The sequence below is a fragment of the Aptenodytes forsteri genome, unplaced genomic scaffold (genome assembly GCF_000699145.1).
Source record: "Aptenodytes forsteri isolate BGI_AS27 unplaced genomic scaffold, ASM69914v1 Scaffold142, whole genome shotgun sequence".
Classification (NCBI taxonomy): domain Eukaryota; kingdom Metazoa; phylum Chordata; class Aves; order Sphenisciformes; family Spheniscidae; genus Aptenodytes; species Aptenodytes forsteri.
The window spans coordinates 2,054,751-2,079,024 of record NW_008794598.1 but is presented as its reverse complement, the minus strand read 5'-3'; the positions used below and the strand labels follow the sequence as shown (position 1 = coordinate 2,079,024).

The 24,274-nt window shown below is 49.5% G+C and overlaps 1 protein-coding gene across 1 annotated transcript in view; it reads right to left on the bottom strand.

The window, feature by feature from the left end:
* The window catches only part of PLXNA2 (plexin A2), a 158,329-nt gene that overhangs the window by 92,177 nt on the left and 41,878 nt on the right, over window positions 1-24,274 (bottom strand). The window contains exon 3 of the mRNA XM_009272745.2: window positions 12,961-13,095. Within this exon, the coding sequence (XP_009271020.1) occupies window positions 12,961-13,095 (135 nt within the window). The remainder of the gene's footprint in view (window positions 1-12,960; window positions 13,096-24,274) is intronic.

Genomic DNA, 24,274 nt, shown 5'->3' with positions numbered 1-24,274 from the left:
GGACAGGCAGGAGATAAAGCAAATGCAAAACAATGCAAATATTTCCAGCAACCTGTGCTGTCCCAGAAGGGCCTGGATGCTTCTGCACTACTGGATTTTCATCTCAGCTGTAGCATATAGTCCCTGCTGAGGGCTATATGTTTTCCCACTTCCACGACAGGCAGGCACAGCTGATTTTGCTTCCACCAGCACCTTTTCTTAGACAAACACATTTCCCAGGTTGTTTTCAAACACAGAAAGTTTGTTTCGTTAAAGCAAGCACATATTTACCAAACACTGATGGCCTGAAATACTCCACCAATGCGGCTGGCAGCCCCTGTGCCTGAGCACAGAAAGGGACTCCTGCAGCAATTCCCTTTGTGCTGCCCAAACGCCCGAGGTGCCGTGGTCTGTGCGGGGACGTCCCCGTCGCTGGGCACCGTCCCCCAGCCCTGCAGGCTTGGCCGGAGCTTTGCTCTCAGCAGCAAAAGCCGACGGACACTTGGAGGACGTACAGCAAACCCTGAGCACGGTCTAGACCAGTTAGACATGGAGGGGAAAAAAGCTCCCCTGTGCCTGCATGCATTAGGCAAGGCAGGTGAGAAAAAACAGGCGAAACAAGAAAAAACAGAGAACAGAGCAATAAACACTTCTGCTTCAGTGTCTGCAGCGAGGTGCTGCATGGGGAAGAGAAGGCACAGTACAAGGATGGGCTGGAACACGAGGGATTAGAGATCTCTGCAGGGCAGCGGGCCCTGGATGTCAGGGTCTCCAAATCGCCCCCGTAACCTGCAGAGGAGGAGCACATCCGTGCACACATCCTGGAGCTGACAGCCAGAGTCTGCGTTACGAGGTGTCTGCCACGTCTTTATATTAATAAGACCAATAATACAGCAGATGCGCTCAAAACTTCAGCAAACACCATAATGGTCATCAAGCAAAGGAGGACAAAGACAATTGTATGTCACACAGTAGGAGCTGGTAAACCCATGCTTAGAGCAACAAAGTCGCAGCCAAACAAACATGACCCCAAGTGGGATCTATGGCTCTGGCAGGCACATTCTCAGCCTACACAAACAGGGAAAGATGAGATGCATTTATCTCCGATACTTCGTTTCAACAGCTTTCCTTAACAGCTCTGGCCCCTTGAATTAATACATATTGCCGCGCAAGCTGCAGAGCGGGCTCGCAGTGGGGGAGGTATAATTATTTACACGTCTGATCGCTGTTTCCACAGAAGGATTAAAGACCAGGTGAGATCTCTTTGCACACTAGTTTTTATTTTTTTAAGAGAAGATAATTGTCACTTGAAATCATTCAGGTGCAGATGCAACAAATTGCTGACCTGCGGCTGATCTCAAGCAACGACGACAGTATCTCGACTCCACCAATAAATACACACTCGCAATGGGGGAGAAGGGAGAACAGCCTACACATAACTGAAGATGGATTTATTCCAGCCTTTGCTATAAGGCTGAAGGCTGGGAAGCCAAATCCCTCTCTCCCAGGGTTTCATTAGCTGGGAATGGCTTTCTAACGAGATTTACACAATCTAGCCTGGAGCCTACACATTTTGCTCTGCACCCAGAGACAATAACAACAGGGAGCTAAGGAGGTGCCTTTTTTTTCTCTGGTCACCCATAATTCAAGACTGTTACACTGCTGCCATCAATGTGATTACACAGAGCGCAAAAATAGAATAAAAACCTGCCCTCCTATAGCATTAAGTCTCCAATTTCAACTGACCCAAGCCAGGAAAATTTATAGTTATGGGGACCGCATTCAGTCCATTAGGAAAGGATAGGAAATTGCCAGCTGGGATCTAAATGACATTCTCACCTCTCCTTCCACCGTCCGGGAGCCCAGCTGGGGCAAGCAGCTCCGCTCCCATACGGTGCTGCAGTCCCCCATCCCTGTGGACACCACAGAAGGGGACCAGGGGGCTATTTCGGGGGGCTCTCTCTGCATGCGGGGTGGTGGTAGGTTGAACTGTATTCCCGAGCCCCACTGCACCCCTGTAAGGACATGGAGAGCCCTAAGCCAGCCATCCCCTTATGCACTTTGATGGATGAAGGTCCCTCGTTGGATGGAGATGCAGTTTTTCTGGAATGGCGCATCCTCTGCTGCAGCAACCCCACACCCACACAAAGCCTAACCCAGACCCACCAATACCACGCTTACAGGGATGCTTCTCCCACAGGTTCTTCGAGCATCCTGCTTGGACGAGATGATAGGGACCGAGCTGGGTCCCAGGTCACCAGCCGGGCCATGTGCGCTGAAAGCAAAGACCTAAAATGGAAAAATCCAGCCTGTCTTTGACTAACAACTGGAGTTTGTGCACTCCTCTCCACAGTCACAGGAATGCTGTTTCTGGCACAGTTTCTCCAATAACGCTATTCTAGTGTGGTCAGCTCTTTTTGGATGGAAGGATTTTAAGCAAATTCTTTTTGTGGGCTGGACTGTCGGCTCGCTCACACAAAGGCCCAGCCACACAAGGAGGAGTTATTTTTTTAACACCCATCCTCCCCTCTGATTCCCCCCTAAATAAAAAAAAAAATACTTATCATCATGTTCTATGGAGATATTAATAGCACCCAAGACACCGACAGTTGCCTGCCTCTGAGTCACTTCTTAAAGGGATGGGAAAAAGCCTGCAACAACTGTGGCTTGTTAGGAGACAATGAAAATATCATTCATGAACTGTAGTGCTAAATACCATCCTTACTGCGGCAGATTAGATGGGAGATGCTCACGTGTGTAGCGCATGTCCAGCGCGGCTGGGTCTACCACGGGCTGACTCCGTTAGCCAGCCTTTGCCCAGACAACCGGGAAGAGAAGCAGCTGGCAGCAGGGCAGGCAGCGAGCCGTTACCAAATTCTACCTTGAACGTTAGTTGACTTTGGCCACTTTGGTTTTGACTTCTATCACGGTAGTGCTCTGGAGTCCACAGCACTGACCAGGATCGTTAAGCGTGTCACTAACAGAGCAGAAGGCAAGTCCCTGCCTCCGAGAGCCTTCTGGGTCATCGTGACCCCAGGCTGAGGCTGCACGGAGCACACCAGCACTTGCCTTCACCTCAGCTGCTAAGAGACCCTCAGTGCTTGGGTCTCCTTCTGGGCCCCTGCACTACCCAAAAAAGGGGAGGCCGGAGTGTTTAGTCTGCCGGGCACATTCCTGCGCGGTGCTAAAATAAATAGAAGATTATTAATGGAGCTCCTTTTCCTCACTAGCATTGGCCAGAAATGCCAGAGTTATCAAGTGGCTCCCGAGGACGGCGCAGGGACGGGGCTGGAGGCACCCTTGGGGCTGGAGGGGTTTCTTGCTTAGACAGCTCTGGCCAGGAGCTGCGCCGGGTTCGGTGCTCAGGATTTTCATTTGGGATGCTGAACTTGCCTGCTGTCCAGAAAAGGTCCCAGGCTTCCCAGTGAAACCTCTGTACCTTCCTCCATACCCACGGTCTGGCACGCTCTAGAAAAATCTCAACATTTTCACTACAGCAAAGTTTTAACAGGGGAGACATTTTGCCAGGGAAGGAGGAGGGAAAGCGAGAACAAACCCCACAAACAGTTGTTTTTCTGCTTTCAACCAGCCTTAACTTTTATATTTAGTCCCAGCTGGAAACACCATTACAGCCAGTTCCCCTGGGGCACATCCATCATTTTCAACCTATCTAGAATCTGCAGGAACTTTTTTCTGAATGTTTCCAAACTTTTCAAATAGTTTGGTGGGAATTCCGCTTTAAAGCTGAATACTTGTTTGCATTAAAGCTGTGCCAGTGGGACTGGCCTAAGGGTCCTACCGGCTGAGTGCATTCAGAGGTTTGTGCTGGGACTTAGACTGCATTTTTTAGCCCTGCTCATTTCAAAATTATTGCAGGAATCTATGTTTGTAGCTGTATTTCCCTGAACTGACCTGAAATGAAACAAACAAACAAACAAACAAAATACACTGAAAGCCAAAACCCAGACCATCTGATTTTGCAGAACTTTTCAGAACCTTGAGGGGAAAAATAGAAAATGGCAAAGGATGCTCAGAGGTTAAGACTCAGGGTAGATCAGAACTCTCTTAAATCCTTCTCTTAAATCCTTCTGTCCCTTTGAGCCACAGAATTCAGTCTGATGTTGATACTGAGGTTCAAGGAAGAGCCAGGAGCCAAGCCTGGAGAGAAGACTGCTCTCCACCCCACTCACGGCCACCAGAAAAGGTGCCACGCTGTCCCGAGCCTTCCAGGCTCCGAGGTGCACATGCAAAGTCCGTGTCCAAGGGCAGCGAGTGCTGCATGAGACAACTTGCCATCCTTTCTTGCAGAGTCCTCAGGTCTGGGCTCACGGGGAAAAGATTCAGCGGGGCAACTGCCTGCACATCGTCTGTGCTTACTTCCTGCAAACTTCATAATAATAAAGTGATAGTCTATACCGTATCCCTTTTTCCATTTCACCCTTCACTGGATCATTTTATGCATCTATTCCCATTGCTAATTCAAACTAATTAAAGTATAAAATAGAATAATTTGTGCAATTTCAGAGCTCCCCTCACCATATTGTGAGTTATGTTTCTTTTTTGTTAGCGCCCGGTGCGAACAATTCCCCTCCTCACCGGCTGAATAGCCGCCGAACTCATTTGCTGAGAAGACAAACTACTACAGCAGCGTAGGAAGGGGGGGGAGAGAAAAAGTTAAAAAAGCTCTAGTAGAAAGAAAGAGGTATCTGAGGTTTGCTTTTAAATTTCATAGCTGAGCACTGAGTGTGAAATTTCAGATTTCTCCTTCAAGTAATTTTCACTCTTGGGTATACAGTTCTCTCCCTCTCTCATTGCTCGTATTAAGGACAGGAGACCTGCATCTGTCTGTCCGTCCAAACATGCAAATCCCGCAGCAAACCCACAGCTCTGCAGCGCTCCCTGCATTGCTCAAACTCAGCCATGAACGTTAGCATCACCCACAGAGACGCATCAGAAACCCCAGCTCGCTTTCAAGATGGAGTGGGGGAGGTGGTATCGAATCTGGAGGGACGTGAGACCTTCCTGCAGCTATCAAGGAGTTGTCAACTGTCCCCTCACAAACACCCAATGCACTGGTGAGCTGAGAAGGGGGGGGTGTATACGTGCACGTAAGGGAAATTCTGGAAATATTTCAGGACTGTGGTTGCCTGAAAATCAAACAATAGGTCTGTGGAAGAGGAGGATTTGGAAAGGGAAGCAAACGCCGAAGCAAACACATTGGAACCCTGTGGCTGTGACTGGCAGGGGAAAAAATAGACTAATACAAAGAAAAAACAAAGCAAAACAAAGAAACAAACCCTGAAAGCAAACCTAGCAAGCACTTGAAAGAAACAACCACATGAGCAATGTCTAAAATAGATCCCATTTAGAAAAAACAAACCCACTGACCCCAATGTTGAATTTTTCCATTGGGGCATTTTTTTACCACTTCTTCCAGGAAAGTTTACTTTTCAAGTATTCGTTACCCCAAAGACTTCTGCACTTAACTCCACACCCGTGAACGCTTGAACGTTTTGTGTCTGTACATAAATCTCAGCAGGCTGCGGGGCTGCAGGAACGTACTGGAACCAGCCTGGACACCGACACATCAGCCCCACCGTGGCCAGAGCTCTGCGCGCGTGACAAATGGACTGCCAGCAGGGCAGGAAAATGAGACAGCATGCTGTCCCACCTGGCCAGGCTGGGGGTTTTTTGGTCAATTGATGTTAATTAACACATCCTTCTTGTCAGGTAGGTATTGTTAATGATCTCAGACAAGTTTTTAGCTGAATTTCTTAATTATTCCTAATTGACTACAGGGAGGAAAGTGGAAAAAACCTGCATCAACTCATGAATTTTAGGAGAGTGTAGCATGAACAGATGGTGGTGGAAGAGGATGGCACAGAGCTGGTGCAAACCTCCCCGTGGAGCACAACCCTTCCTCGAGGACAGCAGCTCCGCTGCAGCAAGGACCACGCTGCTCCGGGGGATTCTCTCCCCATCCTCCGCTCCCTTTTTCATCCCCCTATTCTACTCCCTCTTTGCCGCAGCTTATGGCTATTTCATGCCTTTCTGGCAGCGGTCGTGGAGGAACACAAGTTGGGCAAGCGTGTTTACGCACCCCGACGTGCTGGAGCAGCAGGAGGTCCCAGCCAGGCTGGTGACGCTGAGGGTCGTAGCAAGCCCCTGCCAGGCAAGCAAGCCATGCGCGGGGCTGACGAATCCCACTGCACCCGCAATTATCTGCATGGGCGCTGGCGCAGGATGACCGGGTGGAGTAGTTCATGGGAGGCAGGATTCTGGACACCTCTGGTGGGATTCAGCTGAGCCATTTTCCTTGTCCCAGTGGTTCAAACTTTGCTAAGATTATGTCCAGCTAACTGGCTGTTCAACTAGCAGATAATGTAGTTAAAAATTTAATCGGTTCATTTTTTCCCTCTTGACTCCATACTCTTTTATCCACATCTCTTGCATTTTTTATTGTGTTTTCTCAGTTCTTTTCAGGACACCATCAGTATTTACAGCCTCGCTACTCCAGAATTGATGGAATTCCTTGTTTTCCTCAGCCCTCACTCCAGTTCCAACCTCTTCAATCATCCAGGCAGACCCTGCCTGCCTCCCTCTCAATCAGCATCCAGAAAGTTCAGTCCAAAGCAAAGCAGTTTTCACAGGACTTAAACATCTCGGGGTTACAGGACAGGGAGCCGCGCAACATATTATCCTCAGAGACTCCTGCAGATCTGCAGCTCCTGACACGGGGGCATTTGCAAAGCAAATATTTCACAGCTAACAGAGCAGACTAAAAGACAGTTTCTTTACCTAAAGCCACAGTGATGTATATGGAAGAGGGAGGGGGGAACTTCACTCGGTGGAAAAGCAACAGGTCTGAGCGAGCTCTGGCAGCGCTGCCTGCTCCCTCCGCCCTCTGCGGAGCGAGGGGCCAGCAGCACGTGCCCACGAGATGCTCATAGCCAGGTCAATACTGGTCATGCTGGTCAATGCCACCCAGTGCTGACGCACGCATGGTAATGATGTCTAGAGCACTGCTCCTCGCTGGTTAAGAGACAAGGCTGGGATAAAGCGGCTGCAGGCACATAAACCAGCCCCTTCCGCCTCTTCCATTCAAACAACCTTCAGGAGTCCCCTGGCACCCCTGGCAGCGAGCGCTGGCCCCCTCCCAGCACCCGGGGGCCATCACTTACAGTGGCAGGCAGTGGCTCTGCCCTCCCCGCTGCCGCCACCGTGCCCTTCTCGCCACGGCGTGAGGGGAATCTTTAGGGGCCGGCATCAGTCTTCGCTGCCTCCCGCCAAGCGACAGGTGGGAGCACAGCTCCGCTCATAACACTCTGCGTCAGGGTCTCTGAACTACATCAACCAGGTATAAAAATGTCACATCGGCCACGAGAAATCGCTCAGGTGCTCTAGTGAGTGCTTGCTTGAAAACAACAAGAAGTCAGCCTGCACCCTCTAGACCCTCCTTGCCTCCCCCTAAGGCAAGGTTACCCTGCAATGGGCACGGAGGGGCTCAGCATCACGCATGCAGGCAGACCGACCACGGAGCATTTGGTACCCACTAGAGGAGCAAAGGATTCCTCAGTACATCTCAGGCTACAGAGGTCCACGGCCCTCTGAGCTCTGCCGTGCTAATTGATGTTATCTGCATTTCACTGGGTGATTATGTGTTATTATTTCTGCCACAGGAATGGTGAGTTTCCCAGTTACAGAGCAGGATGCCGCTCTGTTACATACCGTATAAAAACAGAATTAAATCATCCCCCTGTGGCAGAATTAACCACCGAAGTAACTACGGATGAGCTGAGAGCAGCAGTGTTTCTGAGGCAATGAAATGTGCAGGGATTTTGGAGGATGTTTACGGAAGATGAATTTTGCATTTGCAACATCCTGGCCAGGTATCTCATTCGGAAGGTGCTGCTTCACCCATCAGGGAGCAGACCCGCATCGCGTCACCTCAGCACTTCATCAAAGTATTTTACATGATTATCACAAACAAGTGATAGATCATTAGCTGAAAAAAAAAGTGTTGGAAAATAAAGAAGGAAAAACACGTCTTAGTACAGTGTGTCTGCACGTGGGGAAGAGGAAATGAGAGGAGGGGGAGTGCCTGCCCCCAGGTCTGGCTCCTCTGCACATGCCAGCGTCCTGCACCCATCTCTGCCTCCTGCACCCTCTGCAGTCAGGGCTTACAGCTCTGCATTTGGGAAGGGAAGAGACCTGTTGGGCCGTGTTTCTCTTCACTAGTGCAGGGATATCCCTTCCAACAAGCCCTGCAGTATTTTGATCGTGCTGTTTTAAATTTCGTGTTTATAGCCCTTGATTAGGTGGTGAAATCTTCTGGAGACGGCAATCCCTGCCCTGGTGCCTGCCATGGGTTTGACTGAGTCTCCGCTCACTCCCAGATTAAAAATAACAAAATTTGTTCTTCTATCTAGAGCTGCAAAAATCTTTGGCCCCAATTCCACTGACGTTTATATAATCTCCGTGCTGAAGCATGCCCACCATTTCTCACAGGGTTAGCTCTCGATTGCTGAAGGTGTACGTGGGAGCAAAGTCAAACCTGCTGCATGTGAAACCAGTGCTGCAACAGTTTGAACTTGCACAGAGCGAGTAAAAAGGGGTGGCAGCTTTGGAGTCATAAAATTGCTCTCATCCTACAGAGCTTATTTAATTGAAATGCACTGAGCTTTCAAACATTAAAAAAACCTACTGTCTCCCTGATGCACAGACAATTAATGCTTCAGGACTGAATTATAAAGACACTTTTTCTCAATATAACCAGCACTTTTCCTGTAAGCCTCAGTCTTTCCCTCCGAAAGCAAGAAATCGGAGCAGCTTTTCTGCCCATGCAGGGGTTGTTGGTGTGCGCTCCATGGCAGACTCATCATTAAAATGGGAAGATTTTTAATCTGAGGGCTCTTGGTGGCCCCACGGCATTTGTCACTGGCTTTGCCCCGCACTGCCATTAACCCCTCGCCTGCTGCTTGATCGCTGGGGGCTCCCAGCCCTGCGTGCACCCTCACGTCTCACCGGTCTCAGCGGAGGTCAGCGAAGCAGCCGACGAGCCCGTCACGACAGCAACGCTACTGATTCCACTTCAATATTTTGTGGGTTTTTTCCTTATAGAAACTGTTAATTGAATTTGTCTGCCCGTGAAAAACAAGAGGCAGCTCACGCTGGGCACCGGCTGAGAGGAGCCACGGTGCAAGTCCTCTTGCCACAGCTGTGCCGGTCCCCCCCAGCGCCGACCCACGCGCAGCACCGACCGCTATTTCGGTCGCAGGGCATGGCGTAAGTCTGCCAACACCTGGCAGCCCCGCTCCCCAGCCCCGCTGCTATTCCCGTCCTGGCACCCCACATAGCTCCACTAATGCAACACGTCTCTACCTCAGCAGCATCCAGCGCTACCCAAGCCTTGCTCAGCTTGTGGGCAGAAATGGTGTTTGCTTGCTAGGGCAATGCTGAGAAATGAATTTCTGCTTTAAATAGTCAGGGTCAGAATCGTTTCTCTTTTGCCATAAGAGAGATTTGAAACCAGGTGCAGTGGAAAGAGAGCCGGTACAAGCTCCTAATAAGCACTCTTAAATCATGTGGTTAAAGAACTCAGAATAAGTGTCTGGAAGCAAAGTTTCTTTATCCTTCTCTCCCCCGGACTGGTCTGTGCAACTGTTGCTTCTGTGCTTTGTGGGAGTGAAATCAAATGTCAAATATTCTGCTTTGGAAGAAGTTGGCAATGAGACATGAAAGGCTCATGGAGAGCTCAAAAGGACTGCGGATAAATTGGAATGAGGCACAGACAGGGCTGGGACAGGAGCCAGGGGGAGTGGGGAAGGACCGTGCCTACAACCACAACTCCAGATTTTAGGATGAAGCAACTACTTTCCCTAATGCATTTCAACAAAAAGCTGATCTTAGATGCTGCTAGCACAGAAGGAAGATGGGCTTCATACCGAAACATTACATCTACTCTTTGTTGGGAAACATCCACAGATCTCAGTTTATTCAACATAATCAGTCCAACACAGAGCATCGCCCTTCATTGCTGGTCTGTACCTAACACCACAGCTGCGAGAGCTCAAGACCTGCTATGGATCAGTATTGGGGAGCACAGGATTATTAGCTGAATTCCATTTAAAAAAAAAACATTTTTTGAAAGATGTGTTTTGACATAGGCATGTATCCTATTTCTTTCTCAGCAGATACTTAAAATCACAGGCTCTGGACAATCCTCCCCCAGTACGTTGACATGCAGCAGATCAACGTTAAGAGCAGCTGCTCTCTATGTCATTTTACTGTGGCAGAATTTCATTTTGTTCCAGATTTCAAGACTTCAGAAGGCATTTTTACTGTATATTCTCAGTAATTCCGAGGGCACTTCCCACCATTTACAGCCTCAGCCCTCTGAAGCTGGTGGACCTTTCTCCTTCTCTTGGCACTGACCCCTTTTCTATCACCAGGCTCCTTTACACAGCACTCAGGAAAAAATATATTCTCCCCTCCACTTTGCTGAACTATCACATTGCCAGGATTAGGGCAGTGGGGTCACAGGAGCTGAAAAAATCCATATGTAACGGCATGCCGGGACTTCTGGACCCAAAGCACGCATCTCTACAAGGGCAGAAGGCAAATCCTACAGCGAGTCCAGCAAGGAAGAAGGGACCGCGTCCCCCCACTCCTGGAGTCTCCCCCAAGGCGAGCGCTTTGCCAGAGCCATGGCTAGAAACAGAATTAACGTTCCAGGAATATTCCATTATTTGCTAATTCTCTTCACATCTTTTTGTTTCACAATTAAGCAAATTAGCACTTTGTTGAATATTAAGACGCTCTCGCCTCATAAAAGATGAGTTGGAGGCATTCCCACTGGATTTTCCTCCTAAGGAAAACAGTTCCTCAACTGTTTGAGATACATGCTGGATCGATTCCTCCCTGGCACAAGCACGAGGAGCACATGGCTCCCGGGATAAATGACCACATCATTAACATTTTAATAAAATAATTTGATTTCAAAGTTTGCATAGATCCTCATTATTACAGTCTAATCCAAGTCCAAGCTGGAATGGGATCCTAAATTTGTGGCTGTTAATGGCAGTTTCTATCACTGAGTTGCTATAACAAGCATATAATGCCTTGTTTAACCACAGGGATTCGTTCAGTTAAGTCTTTTAGCAGGAAGAAGACTATGCACTCTTCTAAAGTATTTATTCCCTGGCTTTAAATAACTTTATAACCAAGCTAAGTATTTGCCAATTTTTCTGTTTTGCTACAGGTTAGGAAAACAGTTTTGCTGGCTTTGGGAGGAGCTGTAAGCTCCCTAGTGCAAGGCAAGCTGTAACGATAGCTGCGCTCTCTCTACCTCCATCAGTAGATCTTTGAGCACTTCACACTGATACCTCTCCGTAGCATCTCACTCGGAGCAGGTGGGAGGGAGGACAGATATTTGTTTACCAGCAGACGTGGAAAGCTGTTAGTGACCAGAGGGTTAACTCAACACAGAACAATTTAATAGCATCCAGACATCTTCAGATGCAACCCTTCTCCTGTCTCCACCACCCACAAGGCACCAGCTCTATTAATCTGCATTACACAGTCGTGAATAATAGCCAATAAAATGCTCAAGAGAGTCAGTGAACCCAGAAGTCTGGCTTAATGGTGGGGGCTTTGTGCGTTTTCTTGTCTCAAAGAACAGAAGGTCCCAGATTATTTACATTGTGCTGGCTCCCCTAAGCAACAGACTCCCGTGGACCATTGGCCGTAAATTCCCACCGTAATAATTTTGCTTTTGCTTTCTACAGTCTGGTCCCTCTTTGCACAAGAGGAGTTTATCCTGCTGAGAAACAGGCTCAGTAGAAGGTCCACGTGGACAGTAAACAGTGCTGAGTCCCAGAGACACCGGCACAAGCTGGGAGGCGGTGACACGCTCCCGGGCTCTCCCTCTGGGATGCTGCATGATGGCTCACGCGGGTGCCGAGCGAGATGAGGCTCTCGCTTCCGAGACCTGCCTCGCAGGTTTCCCGGTCTCCAGGGAAGAGTCTGTGCAATGAAACCGACTCCAAAGAAATCACCTCCTGGGAACGAGAAGTTGTCCCTGAGCTGCAGACTTCAGCTGCTCAGGACTGACGTCTGTTAACCGGTCTGCCCTGGTCAAAGCGCTGTGAACGTGTGGATGTATTCACACCACCCCTCTCTTATAAGCTATACAGACACTAAGGAATTTTCCTTGTAAGACCATGGTGTAATATAGGAAAAAACTACTCCCATTTTTAAAATGAGAAATTGTGGTAAAGATTGCATGATTTGTTCCTGATTACACAGAGCTAAGAAGGAATATTCGCTGTGCCGGGGCGAGGCTCACCCGGCAGACCAGCACCCCACCCAGCGCCGCGTGCCTGCAGGCAGGGCAGGAGCGGTGGGCAGGGCTGGTCCGGGGTGGGCACCACCTCCAGGGTGGCAGCAGGACTGGCACGGCAAGGGATGGCACAGCGCAGACTCAGTGTTAACGTTGCTTGCACAGCACCTACCCGCACCACGCTTGGTCCCACCTCTGTGCACTAGCATCACTCACTCGCAACCACTTAAAATATACCGGTAAATAAATAAAGCCATCACAAAGGATGCTCAGACAAAGCTACACAAAACCACAGCCTGCCGACCTCACTGCAGGGAGTGAATCAGTAATGCTCGTGGCTCAGGATCTTGTTACCTAGGCAGGGATGGTTCAGAGCCCCAAACCACATTTCCGCAGCAGCAGCTCAGCTCAGTTTCCAACGCCTGCAGACAAGAGTAAGTGGGAACAACTCCCTCCCCTGTGCACTGATTTCAATCTCTGGCCAGAGGCAGATAAAACTGAGCTTCTGCTAGTGCTCCATCTACATGTACCAATCTCGGCACCGTGGGGCTCAGCACACAACCTCAGCTCCCTGTGCTCCACCAACACACTCCTTATGGAAGGAAACGGCAACCACGGAGGTACAGAAGCAGACGCCTTACCTGTCGCTCTGACATGACGTACAGATACTTCTGATCGATGGAGAAGGCCATGTCTCGAAGGACTGGGCTCCCGTCCTTGAAAACTGTCACCATTTCATACTGAATTCCACCATGGGGAGGACCATCTGCTCGGATCTGGAAGAAGCACAAACAGATTACAGGTGATTTCATAGCAGCCAAATTCCGATTTTATTTTGGGGTTGGGGGTTGAGGGGAGGAGGACAAGATAGGAAAAGGAATCTAATTCAAAATCTTGGCTCGCAACCTGGAAACAGAGCAAAGAGCTGGCAAGCAACATGCATGCACAGGAGTTAAAGCAAAGGTTCCTCCTCCACTGACGTTGATGTGATTTCCCCAAACCATGAGAAATAATGAGAAAGTTCTGCGGTTGCAAGGGGAGCACACAGACTGTCAGTGTGCTATGACTGACCATGGGCATCCAAGAGTAACAAAGATTGTAAACTTTTTAGATTCTTTCCAAAATGAGCCTGAAAGAAGACCACAAGACTCCACAGGCAGCACAACAAAGCCAAGTTACAGCAGAGATTGTTTTTTTTCTCCAGATGCATAAACAATAAGGCTCAGATGATCTCCATCACCCCTTGCTGCCACCGAAGCCTCCTACGATACCATCTCTGCCTAAAAATTTGGAGATGCTGCTGCCACCCCATTACTTTCACATTTGCAGGATTCAGCAAGGCGAACCCAGTCCAGCCCGTACCGCTGAGTGAGCCGAGAACTAACACTGCGGCCATATGGCCTGTTCGGTTTGATGGGCTCCCAGTATCCATCCACCCCACCAAAAGACAACTCCCTGCTCCTGCAGGAAAACCTGCCCAAGCTGTGACAAATCCCATCCCTGCCAGGAGCGGCGGCTGCTGTTGAGGATATGCCATCTCTTCCAAAAGTTAATAATTTATGGCCTTAGGGGCTGTGCAAGGGGAGGAGAGGAGGATAAACAAACAATTTACTTTGTCTTTCCTACCAGGATTTGCATATTTGAATAGCCTTTTGATCGCAACACGGTGTCTGCATAGCTGGAAACACTGGCAACCGTCAGGCAAGGAGACGAGAGCAGCCAGGCGAGCCAAGGGCTCGGTGGAGCCGCGGCCGGCCCCGCGGCTCACAGCGACAGCGATGCTGTTAGACGGGGGCCAGGAACACGCTCTGCACGCAGGGTGTTGTGCAGCATGTGCACGCTGCCCTGCGAGGAGAGGGATGCACAGGGGACTGCCTGTCCCTGGAAAAACCTCTTATCACAAAGATGCCATCTGCTGCAGCCGCATGCCGAGCTGTCTTGCTGCATCCCGTTTTGCTGCTCGATTACTCCCTGCCTGGCTGCGGTACGGAGGAAGAGGCATGAAGCTTTGGACAAGTCTAAGCCTTCAGAAGAGGCAGGACGGAGCAGCAGAGAGGGACGACTGTTCTTTCTGGTTCATGTCCCCAGGAGGTAAGAGAGCAGGTTGTTAAGCATCTTAAGATTTATCTGAGAAATGTGCCACCCCAGCTGGAAATACAAAGATATCTTCACACTCATAGAGGAGAGATGCTCCCCTGCACCCTCCTCCAGATAAATCCTCTTCTTGGAAAGAGCCCTGATACCTCCTGTCACGTAAAGGCATGTTTGGTACACAAACACATTTATTTTCCAGATTTCTCCCTTTTCTCCTTACCTTCTGAGTTTTTAGTGATATAAAAGAACACCAGGTGTGAATCTGAGTGGTCTGGCTTAACACCCATGGCCAGATGCAGGGAGCCTCTGGCAGGATTAAGCAGGCAGCCCAAGCCTGGCTCAAAAGCCCTGAACTTTCAGAAAGGAAAATCCAAAAAAAGGCAGAAGGTCAAATCCTGCTTTAGTTACACCTGTGCAAATCAGGATACTTCACTGCCTTCATGAAATACTGAGAACTAGAGGCAGGTTGAGGCCAGCATGAGACCAGTGCCTTGCTGGGTGTTGCAAACCTGAGTGACCCGCGCTGCCCCCAGAGCCACTGCCCGCGCAGGCACCACTGCCATCTCCCGCACCAGCCTGCGCCACCGACACAGGGACGAGGCTGCAAAATCACCTGAGGAATAAATAGCAGGGACACTGGGCTGTCAGGGACACACAGCCGCTTCCATGCAAACACCTGATTAATGGCCAAACGGGAACGGAAACGCCGGACATGAAGGATCAGCAGCCTTTGTGAAAAACAACTGTTTTTCAGAGTTCCCTTGGGGCACCAGCAGCTCGTTAAACTGAGCTTCTTTCTAGTAATGAGGTCAGACAGGGCTAATAAAGAGAGATACCACTGGACAAGCATTGTGCAGGCCAATTCCAACTGGGAATTGCGGCTCTGGGCTGGAGACAGCACCTCCTGCGTGATGGCTCCTCCAGCCTGGACAAGTGCTTGGAGCTGTGCCTGGCACGGGTGTCTTGGGACACAGCCGGAGCCCTGCACAGGGTGCTGGGTGCTGCCTGCACCCTCCTGCCTCCCCCACAGGCAGAAGGAGCAGCCTAGGGTCTCTCACTGAGCCTGTCAAGGTGAGATGGCTCCATGCTGCTCAGAGACCACAGGACAAGAGGAGAGCAGAGCCCGCTGCTCTCCTGTCCCACACGCTGTGGTGTGTTGTACCCACCCGGGTATCCCACAGCCCCGTGTCCAGAGCACAGTGCCCGAGATGCACCCACTGACACCAGGATGCCTCACTGCATCTCTTCCTGCGGGTTTGGTTTCCATGACAACAAATGATGATGTCAGAGAAGAATGATGATTCCTGTGAACACGGAAGAAGAAAGGAATCATCTCCACAGGAGGAAGCTTCTTGTTGATATTTGGAGAGAGAAATAATGCCTCTGCCTAACTTACGGGTGCCCTTCCAGTGCCAAACAACTACCGACCCATCACTAGAACAGCGGTGTGGTACCAACCCTACAAGTCTGGGTTCATCCCTCAGCCCAGGCTCCAGGCACAGTGATGCAGGAGTGGGGCGGAGCGGGATGGGGCTGGGCTGCTGGTGGTCGTGTTTCTTTACATCCCCCTAAGTCTACCAGGTTTTCTTCACTCACGACACAATGATGGGGCATGGGGAAGGTTTAAGGAGAGAGACACGGAGGGAAGCAGTGCAGGTCGGAATGGGTGGGAGCACAGTGAAACAGGGAGCAGGCGGGTACGGGGAGAAGTGCATCAGTGCAATGGAAACCAGAGGTCTCCAGGATCAGCCACCTGAGAGACAGCGGAGACTGGGAGGACAGATTGCAGGCTTGCACACTCGGACGTGAATCGGAGAAGTCGTCTGGGACAGATACAGCACTTTCCTCAATCGCTTTTGATGTATGTTTACAAATATGGCTTGAAAAGTGCCTAACTACATAATCTGCAAATCCAAATATCATCCCTGGCTCAGAGGACGCCGGGCCAGCAAAATGCCCCACGTGACAGAGCAGAATGCTGCTCAATTCAGGGAACTGCAGCCCTTCAAAGGCACTGCGCAGATTTATGTGTCTAATACCCCCACAACACAGACTGCAGGCACAAACTCTGCACTATCTTGAGAGATTAGCAAAATACCATATTGTGTCATGTATACGTTGCAGTGTAGCACCCGTGGCGATAAGTGTACGAGCCATTCAAGGATCTAATATGACATGATGCTCCAACATACCTATTGTACTAAAGTTTCTGTTCGGTATTTTGCCCAGCCTGTACCAGAGCTAAGATACATCTGGATTCCCTTCCAGTTCCCCCCAGCAGGCTCCCATTAGAAGACACTGAATCTCTTTGTAGGAACTTTCCATGATTAAATTACCTGTCTGTTTTCATTACGAGTGTTTCAATGAGGCTGACTCATGATGAAATGCCTGGTGCCAGAAAAAACAGCTGAATAAGTCCATGCATGAAGGGACTAATTCCCCATCTCGGATCCTAGATACAAGGCCACCCGTTAACTCCTCAAGAACTGCAGCCTCTCCCCACATACGCAGGTGCCTGATGGGAGATGGGTCCCAAAGCACCTCGCTGCTGGCTGCACCCCTCCACGTGAAATGACCCATGGAGGCACCGGGATGGGCTCCTGAAATGATGCTCTTGGTCAGGAGGTGCAAGGCACTGGCTGAATTTGCTTATCTTTGTATGTAATAGTGACAAAGCGAAAAGCCCAATCAACCCTGGAGCCTTAAGACTGCTCCTTTCATGCTAGGATTTCTAGCCCTTCAGGGTGAATACTATCAAATAATGTTGCATTTGTGTAAAATGGACGTTTCGAGTAGAACAGTATCAGCTCTGGGAATGCACACTGGAGTGTTACTGCACCTACGGCCTAAAATAGAAACCAAAGACAAGGAGCAGCCTTCGCTGCCAAGGTGCCTCTCTGCAGAATTGCCACTTTTTTGCCATTTACGTCTGCACATCTCAGCTCTCAGGCATTTCCCATTAAAGCTTCCCATAAAGCTCTGGGATGGATTTCTTGCTTCAGTGCTGGAAATTTAGGAGAAAGACCGTTACTGGCAGCAGGTTTCTGAATCAGGCTGGAGCGCAGTATAGTTTAAATAGCCTTTCCCTACCTCTTTCTGTCTTTGGTATTGTGGAGTTTCTCCTACCCTAGACCTGGTACTAAAGGAAGTTTCCGCAAGTAAGAGACTCAGCAATGCAAAAGCTCCCTAAAAACAGGACAAGACACATAAATATCAGTCCCAATTTTCTGTGTGTGCCTCCACCAAATAGTCTTTACGGAAAGGATTTACTTTTGCTAATCTGATTTAATTAAACTGGGCTATTCTACATTCACACCAGACTAAAAAGGAGGTGAGATGCATGTGATGACCTGCCACTTTTGCTGTCCCCCTCACGAATACCCTTTCTCACAGTATCATTTTACAGTGTTGCCCATGCTGGCATCTGCCTCCGACAGCCAGAGAGAAAAAAGCATGGCAATCCTTAGGAGGGGAAAATCCAGAATAGAGATTGCAAATCTCTATACAAGAAGTTCCCAAGAGCCCTTCAGACCCTATATGAAATTCTTCTGGGAATTAAGTACCCTTTAGACTCCCTCAGAGCATTGCTAACATCAGCTAACTCTTGGTGCTCGGGGAGCTAGGTTGGAGCTATTTGCAGGTCATTAATAAACCACAGGGAAGCTGAGTGGTTTGCTGGGGATCATACAGCCAGTCCGTAGCAGATCAGGGATCGGGATCTGAATCTGCTACTGCAGATGCATGGGGCCCTCCGTGAACCGCTGGATAGCATCCCCCCGCCCCGTGTCTCCATCTCCGGGAGGAAAAACCCAGCCCTGAAGAACTGGCTTTCCCTGCACACACCTTCTGCAGGCAGGAACACCAGGAGTGTGATTTAGCTCACTGCTCTCCGCGTGGGAAGTCTCCCCCTTGAAATTAAAGTGAAATAGTAATCCCATTAAGTATCTTTCCTTTAAATCATAGATATGTCCATGAGGAAGTTAATGACAACCCTTACATGCACATTCAATTCAAATGAGCGTATCCAATTAACTTCATTACCTGGAGGCTCCCTCATATCCCAGTCTCTTTCTCTCCTGTCACATTTTCTTTATGGATTTTTCCCAAATTAGGATAGAATACGTCTGTCATAGTGGGCATCACCTTTTTTTTACCCCCTGTCACATTTTCTTTATGGATTTTTCCCAAATTAGGATAGAATACGTCTGTCATAGTGGGCATCACCTTTATTTTTACCCCGAAGATAGCAGGGGAAGCCTCGATAGATGGGTTCACTCCAGAAAGTCACGACGCTGTCAGGCTGAGTGGCTTGAAGCAAAACAGCTCCTCAAGACCAAATGATCTGGTCTCCGAGGGAAGAGAAAATCCATCCTTTCCAGAATTACACTGTCTAACTAAACATTAAATACACTCACTAATCCCCATTGGAGTTGCCCTTACAAAACTCTACAGGATCAGCTGGGGAGAAAAATCAGTTTGGCAAAGAGCTCTTTGCAGTGAGCCCTGCTAGCGCACAGGCGTTGGAGCTGCATTGCAACCGAGAGGGTTTTTCTCAAGCGCTGCCTACCGGTACCATGACCATTCCTTAAATTTCTGCAGACATAGATCTTTCTTTCATAAAGTGCCAGAGAGGGGCCTAGAGCAGGGCGGCTGCAGCCACCAGAGCGATGGGCAGCAGGTCTGGCCCCTGCCCCACGGAAGGGAATGAACTGGTGGGACCAGCATCAAGCAGCCCCGTGGCATCACATCAGCACCTCATCCCACACTGCCCCCGGACACTGCTTGAGGACTCAATTTCAAGAGGCAATAACAAGCAGTCAGTAAGTCGCTGATACTTTGGTGCAAGCACCCAAACTCTCCCCACAGCTCCCCCCTCCCCTCCAGCGAGGGCCGCGCAGACGACGCTGCTCTGCAAAGTCCTGGCATTCACATTTACTGTTCCTTTTGAACTTCAAAGAGACATGAAAGCCCCATCCAAGCTAACCCAGCCTCGCATCCCAACTTCTCCCTCCTGCTGCTGGGCACAATACAGACAAAGCATCAAGGGCAGCGCAAAGCCAAGACCGCCTCTTGCTCATGTCTTCTGAGTCCTAATCCCCTTTTTTTGAGACATTTTCCTCCTCCATCCCCTCCCTGAACTTAAGGGAAGCTCCAGGTGCAAGGAGACAGACCTCCTCTGTCCCTGTCTCGCTCGGATCTCACCTTTCCCAATAGATTAAATTGCTGGTACCCTCCGCTCAGACAATCCCTCGTTTCCAGGATCTGCAAACACCGCCTGCTTGTGCAGCTGCACGCCTGAGTTTATACCTTCAAAAGGGGATGGGGGAGAGGGAAGCAGGTGCAGTGCCGCAGGTCTGGGGAGCAGGAGGTAACGCGGGTCAGCAGCTGTACATGCACAATGCAGGGTGGGTTCAAGCCTGAGTTTATTCTGATCAGGCTTCATAACCCGAATTATTTATAGATCTGAGGTTTCTGCAAATTCAATACTCATGTCAAAAATGTCTCTACGTACGTGTCTTTCACACCCACATATGTTTCCCATCTCTTCTGCTTGGGAAATGTTAGCTAAGTGTTCAAAGTCACAACCTGGGAATCTGAAGCTCCCCAGAGGATGAGCAAGTCAGAGGAACCGCTGGGCTAATTGGGGAAGAGCACAGAGAAACCCCCTGGGTCCCAGGTGGCTCCGCAGGGAGGCAAGGCTTGTAGTCTGCAGCACTGGCACCCACATATGCTGCTAAGCAGAAAAATGCCGACCCAGCAAACAAACCAACCCAAATTAAGTCTCACTTCCTGCATCGCCAGTGCTAAGGGCGGAGAATTGTTCCTACGAGCAAGGCTTTCTTCCTAGCCCTGTGCGACAAGAAGGCTGCAAGTCTGCCCAGAATCAGCACATGCAACTAAAACAGAGAGACCTGAACGCTTTCAATCTTACCGTTTCAAAGAGTTTGAACCCATCTACAGGGAAGGCAAGATAGGTTTTAAAAACCAAAACAAACAGAAAACCACCCTTCCTTCTGTGCTAAAGCTCAAGGCACAGTCAACAGGCTGTTGTACCAAAGATCCCAGCTGTTTCAGCAACCCCACGTGTCCCCTGGCTAATGGCAACCAGTTGCGATACCAACGTTCAAGGTGCTGCTTTGGGAGTGCACCTAGGAGGCTGGGCACTCGGATCTGCCGCAGGGAAAAGAGCGTCCGCGAACACAGTCCTTCCCATTCACAGGTGGAAAGAGGAGCCTGGGAGAGGGATCCATTGCTGCCTCTCTGCTGGCTTCTGGAGGTGAAAGAAGCCAATTCCTGGGTTGAAGCTGCAGCTCAGACATCCTAACAGGGACCAGTACAAAACCTTAAGAGAAGATTGCCTCTCAAGCTGTTCTCTCTCTCTCCTAAGCCTTTATTTCCTTCTTCCATCCTTCTGCTCCCTCCATCCTTCTGGAGAGCTGATCCTCCAAGATAAAACAGGGAGGATGGTACAGAGACACCACGCAGAGACTAATCAGCAGCCCCCATGTCTTTAATTTATTACTGCATGAGAGGCTCATTTAGAACAAAGCTACCAGTTCAGAAGATCATTCCTTTAAAAGACTTTTTATTTGAAAAGCTGTCAGCTCACACCTTGTCACAGCCCTACTTGCAGCAGCAGAACTTTAATAATGTGCCACCTCATGCAAATGATCTGCTAATTAATTAAGCAGTAGTCTTCCGGGGATGGATTCATTAGAATCAAATTTGGGTAGGCTGGCTGGCTAGGTTGTATTGGTTTGGATGGTGCTTTAAATCAGCAGCATTGCCTTTTCCTTGAGTCCCAGCACTCGGGTGATTCCCATCAGGAGGGAAGCTCTTTCCCACTCCTGCCCTCTCAGGAAGGCTCAGCACGCCCCAGCGAATCGGTGCAAAGTCACACCGCAACCCAACCACTTGCATGGCACAGACCAGACCTAGCTTAGCTAGGAACAGTAGTGAGATGAAAAAAATGACTGAATGAAGTGCCCGAAAGAATGCCTTCTCTCCTATTCAGGAAAGCCAGCGTAGAAGAGGGCCCAATTCAAAAGCAGGAGGTAGAGACTATTAACTCAGAGGGCTCCAGGGATCAGGCTGCCAGGCAGGGAACACTGCAGAGCAGTGCTCTTTTTTTGGAGCACTTGTTGCAAAGAGTCAGTTGCTGGGAGTTCAGGGCTATCAGCCTTGCACCTTCCACCAGCATCAAAGTACAACCCATTAAAGGCGGAAACGCTCGAGAGCGTCCTGTGGATTTACTCCCTGGGAGGAGGACAACTCGGGGCATTTCTGCAGCATGGTACAAAACCTATTAACTTCTAATTTGTCCCCTAATAAAGAGCCACAATGTGCAATGACTTCCTTTTTCTTTTGTTCAGCAGTAAGCACCCTTCTTCCTTTACACTCCTGTATTATTTTTAAAGAGATGGCTCAGTGCTTCTCTGGGAAATGGGTATCATTAAGTTAGCAGCACTTTGCTGCTTGCAGGCTTTACATTTTGGCACTGAGCAAGGAAATCATCAAAGAGACTAAGTGTTGGCTTCCAAGAGAAAGGAATGAGGTAGGTGTTGCTGTATCATAAGGCACTGCACGCTAACCTTTCTGCAATGCGCTCCTTCAGCCTCTCCCATTCTTTCCGTGACTTACCCCTGCTTCTCCCGCTTTGTGCAGCTTTAATCCAGCTCCTTCCCTTACAGCTGGGAAGTAAATGAAAGCACAGGCAAGCAAAGAGGAGGACAGCTCTAGGAACAGGCAGAGATTTTTTTTTTTCCCTAAAGCATCCTCTTCTACATACCGCTAGCAGTCTTTAGCAGGGATGCACAGCCGGGTTAGCTGGGTGCAACAGGAGCCCTGGTTGCGCAGAGGACAGGCTGATCCCATTCTGCCCTTCAGCCCTCTGGGTATTACAAAAGCCCGGGTCATGCCCTGGCTTTTTCTCCTCTTTGCCCTGAGCCCATAGCTGGGCTCAGTGTTAGCAGGCACCCGAAGGGGCTCATGAGCAAGGACAGAAGAGAGGCACGCCTCGTCATTTGCTGCCTGCAAGACACAATCAGTGATGGAAGGAGTTGCGCGTAGCATTCTGGGGAGTAAGCAATAGCCATAGTGAAGGAAAATGGGACAGGGTGCTAAGCCTCTCTAAGTCTTCTGTGACTGACAAAAAATACGAGAGGAAGCACAGAGCTGGTATTATTTAGGGCGACAGAGGTACCGGGTATCTGCTCAGAACTGCTTGTCACATACCATTTGCAGGTCTTCACCAATGTCCCCAAAATAGCACTGTATCTGTGTTATCTATCCACACCTCACCTGTGCCCTTCCAGCTGAATAATCCTCCACAGCTCAGTGTCAAGCTCTCTCCCTACGATCATCCTCCTACAGCAGTACATTTCACAGCTGAAGGGATTGGTCTTGCTTAGTTTGCTTTGTTGACCTTGAGCGGCCATGTAAAATGGAATAAAAAGCCACTTAGACAAGATTGTCTAATGTGGAGTTTGCTCTAAACGAGCAGCAGCGAGTTGTGATTCTCCAAGGAGGAAAAAACTAAACGACTGTCAAAAACTGTCACATGAAAACCCTGCTTCTCCCAAGTCAGGGCTTCCAGCTGATCAGGTGGGAACCAAAAAGTTCCTCAGGAAATATTATTCTCTTTCCTTTTCAAAAACATCATGTAAGTAATATGTTTCAAATGACTTAGACTTCCTGCCCAACACCTCCCGGGAACGCTGCAACGCAAGCCAAACTGCGAGCCACTAAAGCCAAAACCCAGAAGGAAATATAAGAATATAAATTTTGTTATCTTTTGGTTTTACAAACTTGTGGAGAAATCCTGCCTGGTATTTTTGCAATGCTTTAGGTCAGACAGGAGTGATCAGGTGAACAAGGAGGCCGTGCATATTTTTGGTTTCACTTGTGCATGCAGAACCAGTCATGTGTTACTGATCAGATCTAACCTTGCTCGGGCAGAGGATGTGAGAAAATTACAGAGCACACAGCTTAGCTTAAAGCCCAGGAGATGAGGCTCTCCCACATCGCCTGCTGCTCTGTCCCAGGCACTAGCCAGCTGCAGGGAACATCATACAACCCTGGGTTACAACCGCTGCAGATGCCCAGCGGGCAGGTAGAGGTGCAGATAGCAAACAGGTATTTTCTAGTTACAAAATGGCCCAGAACACAGAGTCAAAAGTTCTTGCCGGCCAGCGGCTGACCATGCTGTTTGTACACAGGCTGAATTTTACTAAAGCAACAGCCTTGCAAGCGAGGTCACTTAAGGACGAGCAGAGCCACAGCCAAACTGGCACTGTCCCACGGCTCCCAGAGGGCAGCTCCATGCTGGCACCGCGGGCGGCCGCGCCGACAGAGCTGCCGGCTCTCTCCCCTTCCCTGTGCACCGCAGCAGCTCGGCTCCTTGGTGTTTACCTGCCTGGGGGGGGGGATACATGCTCTGCGTTTGGATCCTGTTCATCACTGGACATACAGGAGCTGGACCGAGCGTGGTTTCATCAGGCAAGGCAGAAGACGCACGACAAACTGCCGGGCTGGTGTGCTGCTCAAGGACATCTGCTTATACAGGGCCCTGTTTGGAAGTATTAAAGCCTCCTGATAGGATTCAGACAAGTATAAATCCATGGGAGCCGAATCTCTCCTTATGCTTTCCTATCTGCTCATTCACGCTCAGATCTCCCGGTCTCCAGCAGACAGAGGCTTGAGGTAGCTCATTCCCAGCATGTGTGGCACACACCGAGGAAGACCACTTTTGCCCCTGTGAGCTGCTTCCCAAATGCTATTCTGGGGCAGATCAAGGATTAAAAAAACAAAAAAATCTCTTTTCTATCTCTGCACTGTAACTCACTGAGCCTTCACATATGC